At 49.6% G+C, this 13,071-nt stretch overlaps 1 protein-coding gene across 6 annotated transcripts; it reads left to right on the forward strand.

The window, feature by feature from the left end:
- The first annotated feature begins 83 nt into the window (after nucleotides 1-83).
- Nucleotides 84-12,695, forward strand: ankrd24 (ankyrin repeat domain 24). 6 transcript variants are annotated; one of them, XM_077024526.1, is made up of 23 exons: nucleotides 84-155; nucleotides 455-512; nucleotides 2,659-2,789; nucleotides 2,905-2,993; nucleotides 3,119-3,183; nucleotides 3,660-3,717; nucleotides 3,837-3,907; nucleotides 4,545-4,651; nucleotides 4,894-5,069; nucleotides 5,578-5,600; nucleotides 5,856-5,939; nucleotides 6,033-6,149; nucleotides 6,418-6,537; nucleotides 6,894-7,050; nucleotides 7,239-7,393; nucleotides 8,432-8,598; nucleotides 8,696-9,444; nucleotides 9,538-9,872; nucleotides 10,433-10,666; nucleotides 11,266-11,442; nucleotides 11,847-12,011; nucleotides 12,100-12,165; nucleotides 12,251-12,600. In XM_077024526.1, exons 2-23 carry the CDS (start codon nucleotides 477-479, stop codon nucleotides 12,323-12,325), a joined length of 3,357 nt encoding a protein of 1,118 aa, XP_076880641.1. In that variant the 5' UTR covers nucleotides 84-155; nucleotides 455-476; the 3' UTR covers nucleotides 12,326-12,600. The 6 variants fall into 6 exon arrangements, 5 of the variants coding, with proteins under 5 accessions (XP_076880641.1, XP_076880639.1, XP_076880640.1 ...); XR_013134516.1 differs by lacking the exons at nucleotides 84-155; nucleotides 455-512 and adding exons at nucleotides 1,535-2,454; nucleotides 12,659-12,695 and having other exon boundaries at nucleotides 12,251-12,501; XM_077024524.1 differs by lacking the exons at nucleotides 84-155; nucleotides 455-512 and adding an exon at nucleotides 1,535-2,454.
- Nucleotides 12,696-13,071: the final 376 nt, after the last annotated feature.

Consider the following 13,071-nt stretch of genomic DNA (forward strand, 5'->3'; position numbering starts at 1 on the left):
GCCTACGACCATTTTCTCACAACTGATTGGTCGAATTTCAAGCAAAGGCAATCAAGTCCAACAGGCACGTGTGTTCTGCAACTAACGTCATTTGGACAGGGCATCCCCGTCTCGTCGGTCCGGAAGCTACAGAATCTCCTCTTGTTGTACATAACGTGAGTGGTTTTGCCTGCTGCGTGCCTCTCTTGCATGTATGAAAGTTTGGTCAGTGATTTTCTTTACCTAAACCATGCTGCATCATTTTATTATGCTATGAATTTATAGTTTTCTTAGAAGCATTAAAGAAAATTGATGGTTAAATTTGTTATATTCTCAGACAAAGAACAGAAATCATTAGGATATTTGTATAAATATTCTTTGTTGAACATAGAGTGCAAATATACTAATGTAGGTTTAAATCACTGAGCTGTATATTCATCATTGTGACTTACGTTTTTGGTGATGTTTGTTTTAGCTTATAAACACTCTTGCAGACAATGAAGACTTTAAAAGCAAAGTTCAAGAAGACTGAGGTAATATCATATGTAATGTGTTTTTCTCACTGCATAATGGTGTAACTACACAGTTAATATCATTCTGTAGAACTAAGTTCAAGGTGTTTCTTGGAACTCAATTGGACCTATACGTGTCCAGCTGAATCTTATAGCTGTAAAGTGATCTATTGTATTGGCACAAGGTTTAACCCGGCACAGACAGTGAGTGTGTAAGTGTGATCACCTGCATGGGCTTTATGGTTTATAGCTATGACTGATAGTGTCATTTGCCAATACGGGACTTGGCCAGCCTACAGATGGCCTCAAATGTAACTTGAGATCTCAACCAGTGTTCAATAATTCAAATACATGGACAGGCACCCATGGGCATGCACAGTCACACTAACAGCGGTGAGTAGATTATACTATGGATGGAAAAAAATATGAAATCACTTCATATGGTTAATATCATATCAGTGTGGTTAAATCACTTCTGCGAATTCAGTTCATTTGTTAATTTGTTAATTCGTGAATTCTGTTTATTTTCGCACCCACTTTTCAGAGTTTGCTGGACTTGAGATGAGGTCAGGGTGACAGTTGGGAAGCTGACCCACTACGGGGGGGAGAATATGAGACACCTGTCTCTGCTCTCTCTTTTTATCTGTTTATTCAGAAAGGCCACAGGGTCAGATAACATCTACAATGTTAAGGTTTCTTTTCAGTGGGCAAGTAATATTGTAGGAGATGTGACCTATGGCACAATAGTAGGTCTCCGGAAACGTGTCACAATTCATGCAGTAAACACCATGCATGCTGCTCGAGTTAAACACTATAACTTTATGGATCAATGGCTATTATGTTTTTGAGAGGGTTTTTAAAGATGCCCAAGCTTATGATCCATGCATTTATATTTGTGGGTAATCACTATTACATGCCACTTAAGAACCATGGCCACTTAATGTCTTTTGTTAATTCTCTTTGTACAAGCATGCCGGTTTCCTTTGTTGCAAAGAAGGATCTGGAAGAAGCTATGAGTCAACAGTCAGGGGCATCAGCTATCACAGCTGCAGTACCTGAGCTGCAGTGTGTAAGCAGAAGCAAGCTGTTCAGTCATGCTGTTTCATTATTATGGAAACGGTGGGCTAGCCTTATGTTTATTTGACACCTTTAAATGGTATTCTGGTGTTGTAACCCTGAGCATGTGAGAGTGGGTAGTGCACTTAGCTTTATTAGTGGACAGTGTGTGCCTGGGCAGTATCATGGCTGCATTTGCCAGGCAGGTTTTTGCTGAGCCCTGATCTCCTGATGCTAATGCAGCAGCTGGAGACCACGGAGCTCCGGCTGGACGGGGGAGGCACGAGAGCGAGGGAAACAAACGGAGCGGCCGCGGAGGAGGAGCGAGGAGACGACAGAATCGGGTTGAGCTGTGGGAAAGAAGGACATAGAGAGGGAGGTGTGTGTGTGTGTGTGTGTGTGTGTGTGTGTGTGTGTGTGTGTGTGTGTGTATGAGCGTGTGTGTGTGTGAGCGAGCCAGTCACTGCAGTGTGCAGAGCAGACAGCAGAAGAGGACAGGATAGGAGCAAAAGCAAACTGTGTTACAGCAAGCGGACCGCGTCCTGACTGTAGCCACTGTCCTGACTGTAGCCACTGTCCTGACTGTAGCCACCCTCTGAGGTGACAACGCCTTCAGTAAGTTCATCGTGACCTGTATCGAGCAGTTGCCCTACCCTGGGCTTTCAAGGGTGGGCACAATTCAGCTGACTCATTAGAGGACTGAAGGTAGCCTGCGGGATTTCTTTTTATAGGTGCGCCACACTTTGGCATTAGTTCAGTTGGTTTTGGGGTTTAGTTTGGGTGTGGTTGCTAGTGGTAATGTGTTGTGGAATTTGGTGGAGGTGACGCTGGTGCTCGGAGCTCTATGGATCCCGAGGATGTGCCGAACCTGATGAAACGCCTCTGCTTGTGTATCGGAGCACTGGCGGTACGTGCATCTGCTCTTACGCCCTCAGACGTCCTGCGGTAGAGGAATGGAACATGATTGAAGACTTTTGACGTGTTTGGTCATTATGTGCACTTCACAAGATAGCTAAGCACCCCATTTTTTGTTACAGTTGTCAAATGGTTTGGGTAAGGTGTGTTGTTGTCATTGTTGTTGTTGTTGTTGTTGGATGGTGTGCATTTCCAGAGCCAGGACTGGAGTAAGAGTGATGACAGGCTCCTTCAAGCTGTGGAGCAGGACGAGCCCGAGAAGGTCGCCGCCCTGCTGGTGAAGAAAGGTCTATCTCCCTCCAAGCTGGACGCGGAGGGAAAGTCTGCGTGAGTGACCGTGCTGCTCATATTCCTGCCATCGTAGGCGTAAGGCGTCAGGAGAAAGAAGAGCGAGGAACCAGAAGAACCGTGTTGGGTTGTAATCATGCCATTTCCCTTCCAGATTCCATCTCTGTGCGTCGCAGGGCCGCTTGGACTGTCTGGAGGTCATCCTTTCTCACGGCGTGGACATCAATATGACGGATGGCGCAGGTAAATATTCATACCTAGATTTTCTTAGCCCAGTCTGTGTAAAAATGCTTTTCAGTTACAATGAAGCCTTGCGAAACCATTGTCAAGGTAAGTAAGTTTCTGCTTGCTTCCCTCTCTCTCCACAGGTTACAATGCTCTCCATCTAGCTGCAAAGAATGGACACTCAGAATGTCTGAAGAGACTTCTCCAGGTCAGTGGGCTGTTGGCTGTGGTGGGTGGGGATTATTGAAATCCCTTACTGAAAGGACACAGTTTCACATTATCATGCCAGCATCTCCTTGCATCTTGTAAAATTGCAACAGTGCTATGATGTTCCTTATCCATTAACAGTGCCATTGGGGCTTGGTGCTGTCTAGTCTCCAGAGTGGCCACTGTTGTATCAGTAGCACAGTAAGCTTATTACAAAGTGGCCCTAGAATGGTGTAGATCTGGGGTCAGAGTTCACTGTTGAGTTTTGTGTAGGTGTTGAAGGCTTAATTCAATGAGGCACAAAGGTGCCTACTTGACAACTCCAGAGGTCCAATGAAAAGCCTGTGAAGTGATGGTTGTCAGGGGTGTGTTTAGAGTGTGGTTAATGGGAGGGGTTAGCTGGGCGTTTATGTTTACGTTTATTCAGCTTCCTGTGAGACGTGAACCGTTTCCACTTTTGTCTCCTTGTTGGTGCAGGAGCGAATGCCAGTGGACTCGGTAGACGGTTACGGGAGGACCCCATTACATCACGCTGGTAGCGCACGCACTGGCCTCTCTCATAGGCCGGCTAGTAGAGTACCGATGGAGTAATCCACACGGTGGCCGCGTGACAGAGACCCTCTCTGAGCCTCGTCTCCCCTCTGTCCTGTCCAGCTGTGAGCGGCTGCCTGTCCTGCACCGAGACCTTATGGGACTTCAAAGCTAACCTGGATGTCCAAGACGGAGTACGTTGGCAAAAAAATAAAATAAACTCAAAGCAATTAATAGCAGCCGCTGATTAAAACGATCAGGAGTCTCATAGTTGGCGGGGGTACATGCAGGATATGACCACTTGTCTGGAAAGGACCCTTTCAATCTTCTGGCAGTGTTTTCCATTAGCAGTCTCTGGGGAACTGTATGTACTGTACAATACTGCATCTTCTCTGCTCTTCAGACTTCCAGCATGCAGGGTTTAGCAGAGGTGTTCTGGCTGTACTGCACGGGGCAAGCAGAGATAACCGTCAGCCTGTGAGGCTTCAGGAGCAGGATGGAGAACCACTGCTCACGCTAAAAATTAAATGCAAGAAACTGCAGGGGTCGACTTTAGCGTACATCTGATTTCGGGTTCCTGCTTGTGAAAGGTTTCCCCTGGCAGAACCCGTCGGTGTGTCCTCTGACTGTAACACTGACACGACACAATGCTGTTCCCCCTGATCGTCCTACCCGACACACTGCTGCTGATTACGCCGATTTCCCAAACCGTTCCCTGATATCCTCAGAGGACCACGAGCTCATAATAAAGTCATGCAGCAAAGCCACTGAAAACTATTGACCTCTTCTGTTGTGGGCGTTCTTTTGTTGTTTCGGTACGTGTTCTCTCAGGACGGAGCGACCCCACTCATCCTCGCGGCCCAGATGAGTCGGGTGGAGCTGTGTGCCTTCCTGCTGGACAGGGGCGCTGACCCGAACAGGCAGGACAGCCAGTGCAGGTAGAACCCACTTTTCGTTCCGCCCAATGAGGGGACGCTGTGAGAAACGAGCGGGTTTCTGGGTGCTTTGATCCAATGAACTAGCTAATCCAAAGTGCCACTTTCACTTTTGCCAGCTACTGCCTACACCTAATAAGTGTTTGTTTGTGAGAAGACGGCTACCACGATGGTATTGCGATGAAGTTGGCATCCTTTCTCATGGGGGGCGGTGGGCAGTTCTGTAACTGTGTGCTGTTCGGCAGGTCAGCTCTGATGCTAGCCTGCGAGAGTGATAGCCTAGAGACCGTGGAAGTGTTGCTGAAGGGCGGAGCCAACCCACGCCTGACCGACGCCCTTGGTCATGACTCCGCCCACTATGGCGCCATGGCCGGCGCTCGACGCGTTACCCAGCTGTTGCAGCCCGGAGGAGGTCACGCAGGTAACACACGCGCAGACATGTGCGTCTACTTTATTTCCCCCGAGAGAGGGAGAAAGGGGGGCGTCTGCAGTCTGGTGCTGCTCTGCTCCGTCATCCGCATGAATAAGTCCAGCAGCAGACGCCGTGCGAGCCGGTAATCTGAGCCGGGGGATCAAAAGGGCAGATCGAGACACGGAGGAAAAGCCATTCGCTACCTCGAGTTACAAAGCTCAGGACTAATATGAGCCATATGTGGGTTCGTGCTGAACACGGATGCCTCTGTTAGGGGCCCCTCAAAGGAGTCTCAATGACAGGGTGATATGTGCACACACTTCTCAAGAGGCTGTCTTTTGTTAGAGAGGTGTGTTTATGGCTGGGAGATAATATATGAAGTTAGGACCTGGCATCAAGTGTGTGTGTGTGTGTGTGTGTGTGTGTGTGTGTGTGTGTGTGTGTGTGTGTGTGTGTGTGTGTGGCTGTAAGTTAAATCTCAGTGTACTGCTATCTGTTTTTCATTGCACACCCATAGTGGCTGAAAGAGGATGTGAGGAGGTAATTCTCTCTCTCACTAAACACTCCACCAAATACAGTACACAAATACAACACACATCATCTCAGCAACACCACAAACTGATTAAATCCATTAGCATGCATGCCCAAATACCACATAGCAATTTGCGAACATAATTCTAAATGTTATGGTGTTGACTTAATTAACTTTAGTAGCTAACATGGCTTCTGCCTGCATTGCTGTCTTCCCTTCAAACAAACTTGCTTGATGGACCTCCCACTTCCACCCATCCTTAGCTTTCTCCTGCCGCCACACCCCAGGCGGGGGCAACCACACCCCGCAAGAGGAAAGCCCCCCCTCCTCCGAAGTTCCCTCGGCAGGTATCGCATAAGCTTCATAATTCCATCAATAAAATATTCAAACCAGCACTGCTGGACTTTGAATATAATTGGCTGTGCTTTGCAACGCTCCAGGGCACGCCCCCTTCCCTAGGCCCGCCTCCTTCCGACACTGCCCAATCACACGTGTCTGAGACCTCGGCTCCTCCCTCCCCAGCCCCCCGGACTCAACAGCCCTGGCCAGATAGCCTTGTGAGTGGCTGCTAACCACATCAAGGTTTGATTTCTAGTGATTAAGTCACTTCTGGTCAGTCCAAAAAGCACCATAGCTCAGATATACATGTGCTGAATGGTGTCAAGCGTGCTGTAACGATATTGTTCTGTAATGCTATGTGAGTTCACTTCATGTAGCGATTAAGCTATCTGTTGCCTAGTTTTGTGTGATGATTCGGTCTGTGTTGTGTAGCCTGTTCTTTTTCTGGTTTTTATTTGTGTTGTGTTCTTTGCTGTGTGGTGTAAGGCAGAGGATGAGGAAGTGTTTGAAGAGATTCGAAGGCTCCGGTTAGAGAGAGGACGTCTACTACAGAAGATCAAAGCCCTGGAGCAGCAACAGAGTAGCACCGCTACTGAACTGGAGGAGGTACTGCAGTCGTGAAGAGCTTTACGTAAAGTTCGTAAAGTTGTAAAGTGCTGAAGTGACAAAATTCAACACTATGCATACAATTCCATCAAACTTTCCTAAAAACATTAAATTTAATTTTATGGCCAACAAATGTGCTCTGATGAATTACCATTTTTTCTTTTATACATTTGTTTTGAGGAAAATCCAGATGGATCAAACCAGTGACAAAACAAGAATTTCATTAAATCCTGTGTTTTGTCTCGTGGAGACCTGTCTCATGGTCTTACATACATTACAACATGAGCAGACAGGCCCAGTATGTCACGAGCCGGCTGCGTCTGACGTGCGTGTCTGTCGGCTTGGGTCTTCTCCAGCTGACCTCCCTAAGGGAGCGTCTGCGTGAGGCCGAGGCGGAGCGGGACCGCCTGCAAGTGGCGCTGGAGGAGCTGAGAGGGTCTCAGCTCAGTGGCCGCGCAAGCTGCGCTTTAGACGGCGGCAGCGATGATCCGGATGACGAACTGGACTTCCCGGGTGAGCACCACTCCGCCTGCCGGCTGATCCGGCAAGGGCAAATGTCAGGTGTAGGGTACTGTTCACTGCACTGTACTGTTCACTGTACTGTACTGTTCACTGTACTGTACTGTTCACCGCTCATCTGCACTAATGACCTCGAATTACCTGCCACTGTCGTGTGTGTGTGTGTGTGTGTTTGCTGTCAGGCGCTGAGAGGCTGCTGTCCAGACGCTCATGGGAGGCAGAGGCGGAGACGTCAGAAGCCCGGGCGGAGGGCTCGTCCGAGGGAGAGCTGGAGCAGCTCCGCGGGCGGGTGGAGGAGCTGAACGCACAGAACGCCGACCTAGTTCTCAAAATCCAGGTGTGGTTTACAAATCCTACACACACACACACACACACACACACACACACACACTCACAAACAAATGCAAGCAAACATTAACCACATGTCATGTTAAAGCGCGTGTCCGCTGTAGCATACAGTCCACAAAGTGGAATGCTGACCTTCATACTCGTAACGAATAGGGCTTTAAGGCTGTACGGAATATTAACATTTATATAGCACATTTCATACACAAGCCAATCCAGAGTGTTTTTTGCAATAGAAAAATATAAACATGACTGATTTAAATTTAAAGGTTAATGTAAAATACAGAAGTAGAATTTTAAACAAGTGCAATTGAATTATAAACAGGTTAAGTGTGTATCAGGGTCAGACGGTAAGGTTTGGGGTCAGAGGTCAGACGGTAAGGATTGGAGATGCCAAGGATTGGAGATGCCAACAGCAGTCTGCGAGCTAAAGCCAGCGTTAACTCTGACAGTGAGGATGAGTATGCAGGAAAGGAGATGCCACTCGTGTTAACCGCATAGCCCTGACCTGGTTTTAAAGGTTGTATTGGACCATGTTGGTGGCTTGAAGACACAATCTGCCCATGCTCTTCAGTTTCCACTTTCTCGCTATAGCGCATGGTCTGAGTTTATAACACCATCTCAGTCCAAGGGCTCCAGTTGCCACGGAGCAAGAAATAGGGCTATCATGGCTAACGGGCTGTAATTAGATTCTGACCACGACAATGACACTTTATCACAGCACGTTAATTAAATGTTATCTCAGAAAGCAGCATGAAGATTCCGTCACCAGATCAGGAGGCAGAAAATGATGCGGCTTCAGTTTTGTTGATCAGTCCCAGTATGTTATGGTGACCAAAAATGGTTGGGTGAGGTCGCACTTTTATTCCAAAACATTGGGACAACAGAGCTGACCACATTCCCTATGCTAGCATCTCTGTAATGAGTATAGCGGGAGACTAGCTATTTATATTTGAAATAAATATAAGTGTAAGCCTCCTCTCTCTTCCTGACACGTTCCTAATTTTCTTCTGCGTGCTGGGGTCTGGAGATGCTGGAGATGTTTGAGAAGGATGACACGGACTTGCAGAGCTCCAGTCCAGACTTTGTGCCCACAGCCCTGTATGACTCCCTGAGGAGGGAGTTCGAGGAGCTGCAGGAGAAATACTCTAGAGCACAGGCTGCTACTGAGGGCTCGAGCCTTGCAGAGGACACTGGGTAATGTAGTCATTCCCGCAACTCTTTCTAGGCTCTGTATATATAACAGTAATGTGATTTAGTCGGGGTTTATAACAGCCATACTTTTCTTTCTCAGGTCTGAGGAGAAGCCTGAAAAGACCAGTGAGGCGGAGTTGAAGGCGGAGCCTCCGGGCGTGGAGGAGGGCATAAAGGAGCAGCTGTCTCGTGCCCAGGCTGAGCTGATGGAGCTGAGGGAGCAGGTGCGGTTGGGGGTTTACTCCATGGAGGCGGCAGGGTTAGCCACACATGGCCATTCCGAGGCCCAGGAGGCGAACTCGGACACTCTGCGTCTGGTAGAGAGGGTGCAAGAGCTGGAGGCGGAGCTCGCCAGTAGGCAGGCACCCCAGGGGGCGGGGTCTAACCAGGGTGAGTCTGAAACGGTCCGACAGCTAAGGCAGAGAGTGGAGGAGCTCGAGGAAGCTCTGCAGGAGAGAGGGAACGAGGGAACGAAAGAGGGCGAGGAGGAGAGCGAGGCAGCGCGGCGCCTAAAAGAGCGCTTGGGCGAGCTGGAGGCGGCCCTGGAGCAGAGCCGGGGGGCGGGGCCAGAGGAGGGCGGGGCGGAGCCCGAGGGAGGGTTACAGGCGCGAGTGGCGGAGCTAGAAGCCGAGCTGGGGCAGAGCGTCCCCCGGCAGCAGCTGGACGAGGTGCGGGTCACGCTGGGCCTGCAGCTGGACCAGCTGGCCCGAGAGCGCGCCGAGGCAGCCACCAGACTTAACGAAGCGCTCCTGGAGCTGGAGAGGCTCCGCCCACCGCAGCACGCCGATGAGGACGAAGAGGAGGAGGAGGAGGAGCGGTCCGAGGGCTCTGAGCAGTCCGTCATATCGGGTGAGTGCACTTGTCGACCCGTGGGCCGTTCAGAAATAGCCCGTTAATCATAGCCCGTAAGAATAATCGCCTTTGTTTCTTTCATCCAATCAGAGCACTCCTTAAGGCTGTTACCAGGCAGACAATCCCTGGAGGCTGTGCAGGAGGAGCTGGAGGTGGCCAGGCAGGAGGCAGCCGAGGCACTGGACTGCCTCGTCGCCGAGAGGGAAGGCCGCGCCCTGGACGCCCTGCAGCTGAAGGACGCAGTACCACTGACCAGACACCAGGAGGCGCTGTCTGCTATAGCGCAGCAGCTGGCGCAGACGGAGAAGGAGCTGCAAGCCGAGAGGGCGTCGCGTGAGCACGTTCAGGCCGAGCTGGCCCAGCGCCAGGACCAACTTCAGGCTGCGCAGGGAATGATCAGCAAGGAAGAGCATGAGAAGTGCAGGGTGAGAAGACCAGGCAGCACACACTCCCGAAACGTGAGACGGCCTGATGTGTGCTGTGTGCGCCAGGCTGCATGTACCAGACGGTTGAGCCCGTCACTGATTGGATCTTTTCCATATCCCAAAAACAGCAACACTGAGTCATCCACAAACAAAATATCCAGTGAATCATCCAATTACATATTGTCCAATTATCCAGATTCTCAGCTTTGAAGCATTGGATTATAACAACAAAAAACACTATTAAAGGCTAAACAGTAAATACATGTATTGACAGGACTCAAGACCGATGTTTTTTTTTTCTGCCGATGGAAAAGGTGAAAGGTTTTGGTGTGTATCATCTAGAGTTCCACTTGTAAATGCCACTTAATCAGCTGTTCAAGTGGAACAAATGGTGTTTCCCAGTTTATGACACCCCTCGAATGCAACATGCGCATTAACCTACTAATGCTTGTTATTTAGAAGGCACCCACGCTTTTTAGTGTGTAACGTTCAGAATGCATCTGTCCCAACCGAAGGCCCCGAGCGGCCGCCCAACGAGAGCCTGTTGTTCTCTCCTGCAGGCTGAGCTGCAGCGTCTCCTGGAGGAGAGCCAGAACACTGCGGCAGCCGCGCAGGAGGCTCTGAGCGCCAAGGAGACCGAGCTGAAGGAGTTGCGCTCCCAGAAGGCTCTGGAGCAAGGTCTGGTGTCCAAGGAGGACCACGAGGCCCAGCGCCTGTGTCTGCAGGCCGAGGTCAACGCCCTGACCGCCCGCCTGGCTGACCTCACACGCAAGCATGAGAAGACCTGCAATGAGGTCCGTGTGTGTGTGTGTGTGTGTGTGTGTGTGTGTGTGTGTGTGTGTGTGTGTGTGTTTGTATAAGACCTCCTGACATTGCAGTGATGACCCTTTTCTTCTTTGCATGCATGCGCAATCTTTTCTGTAAGTACTTCAAGCCTTCCCTTTACTTCAAGCGCGTGTGTGTGTGTGTGTGTGTGTGTGTGTCTGCCTGTGTGGTGTGTGTGTGTCTGCCTGTGTGGTGTGTGTGTGTCTGCCTGTGTATTTGTGTGTGTGTGTGTGTGTGTGTGTGTGTGTGTGTGTGTGTGTGTGTGTGTGTGTGTGTGTGTGTGTGTGTCTGCGTGTCTGCCTGTGTGTGTGTGTGTGTGTGTGTGTGTGTGTGTGTGTGTGTGTGTGTGTGTGCGTGCGTGCGTGCGTGGTGTATTTACCATTGTAGAAATAGCTTGTTCTGTGCTATAAAGCCTCATACTACAAATTTAATACACTTGTATGTCATACATTACATAAACATTTCCACCCTCTTCCTTACCCATCGTATTTTCTCTCTCACTCTGGCTCTGTGACCCCCTCCACCCGCCACCACCCGCCCCCACCCGCCGTCCCTGCTACACCTGCAGGTCTTCCAGGTGCAGAGGGACGCTCTCTTCAACAAGAGCGAGCGGCAGGTGGCCGAGGCTCAGCTCCTGGCCGTCCAGCAGCAGCTGGCCGAGCTGCAGGCCAAATCCACCCACGTGCAGCAGCTACACGACGACATCCAGCACTCCCAGAGCCTGGTCAAGGAGAGGGACCGCAAGGTGCGTGGTCAGCCAGGGCAGACGCGTCCTAGCACCACGGGCTACGCGACACTCAACACCACACGGAGCAGTTTAAATGCTCTTTAAACTAGGGTGACCAAACGTCCGTATTTCCCGGGACATTTCCGTATTTCACGCCCGGTACAGAACGTGAAATACGGACATGTCCCAGGAAATACGGACGTTTGGTCACCCTACTTTAAACATTACTATGTGCTGTTTAAGTGAAGTTTAAGTGATGATAAGAAACATCAGAAAAAGCATTTCTCATTTATCTGTCTTATTATTAATGCGTTTAAATAAACGTATTTGTAAATTGTGCACTTTTTAAAATTATTTAATAATCACAATTTGTATCCGTTTTTTTTTTACTGATGTGTTTTTCTCTCTTCCTCTCTCTGTAGATCACAGAGCTGTCTAAGGAGGTGTTTCGTTTGAAGGAGGCTCTGGGCGCTCTGACTCCTCCCCTCGGCCTGGCCCCCCCACACCCCCCCCCTCCTCCTGCCGGGATACCGGGGCAGCAGCTGGCCTTCCAGAACAGAGTGTCTGCACTGACGCAGCAGCTCCAGGTGGGGGCAGCACTGAGCCCTGGAACTACAGCTCAGCGCACTAGAGTCTTGTGATATGCAGGATCTCTCCTGTGTCTCCTCCCCCCAGGACTGCGAGCGGAGGCACAGAGCGGTGGTGGCCATATACCGCTCACACCTCCTGGCCGCGGTGCAGGTGAGTGGGGGGCGTGACGCTATGTCTCCGCTCTACTGGCTGGCTGGTTAACTGCAGCCGTACGCTTGCGTGTTGTGGCCGACAGGGGCGGATGGATGAGGAGGTTCAGGCGCTCCTGCTGCAGATCCTCCGTATGACGCAGACCAACCAGAGCGAGTGAAGCACCCACAGCCCCAGGGTCCTAATGCCCACCGCCGGCAGAAGGGTGCGTTTGAGACGAGAACCTCGAAGAACACGAGAGCCGGCTGGACTGAACAGACGGAGATGCACAGGCCAGACCGACGTTACGTCAAAGCTCCAAGACAGACTGAGGATTGCTATGCCAGGCAATCGCAGGTATAGTTTTAGAATGTGACAGAGATGAATATATCTGAATATATCTGGCTCCTAGATACAGAGTAATGATCAATAATTTTATACATGTCAATAAATGCAAAAAAAAAAAAACCCTGCTGTTGTTTTTCATGTATAATTTTTCCAACGCTTCACCCAGGAGTTGCTGATGCAGGATCAAGGTCACCTTCAAAATGTAATCTGATACATATTGCTGATAATGTGATTAATAGTTTTCAGTAAAACGATATCAGACAGCATACATCCCCCTGTGGCATTCTGGAGTTTTGTTTCTTCAGTTTTCTGATAATTTTTTCATGACTTTCTCAATAATTTTGAGAAAATGCAAAAAATATATACATTTACATCCTTGCTGTCATCATGCTTGGAGATATTTTTCCATCTACTTCTGCAAGTAGAAGGAATTCTACTTGCAGGAATCTACCTGATTCCTGAATGCATGTAACCCAATTGCACCATGTAATGAAAAGAAATTGTCAATTGTGATTTTTTCACCGCAATCAAAATTTGTCCTACGCATTTACCCCCATCTGTGCACTTAGAACACACACA

This window comes from Brachyhypopomus gauderio, chromosome 12 (genome assembly GCF_052324685.1).
Source record: "Brachyhypopomus gauderio isolate BG-103 chromosome 12, BGAUD_0.2, whole genome shotgun sequence".
Lineage (NCBI taxonomy): Eukaryota > Metazoa > Chordata > Actinopteri > Gymnotiformes > Hypopomidae > Brachyhypopomus > Brachyhypopomus gauderio.

What these genes read in the sequence shown, in the direction of transcription:
- ankrd24 (XM_077024524.1), top strand. Translation starts at nt 2,392, where the DNA reads ATGGATCCCGAGGATGTGCCGAACCTGATGAAACGCCTCTGCTTGTGT. An exon ending in CTCCGAAGTTCCCTCGGCAG is followed by an intron (nt 5,940 to 6,032) that starts GTATCGCATAAG and finishes GCAACGCTCCAG; the next exon opens with GGCACGCCCCCTTCCCTAGG. An exon ending in ACCTCCTGGCCGCGGTGCAG is followed by an intron (nt 12,166 to 12,250) that starts GTGAGTGGGGGG and finishes TGTGGCCGACAG; the next exon opens with GGGCGGATGGATGAGGAGGT.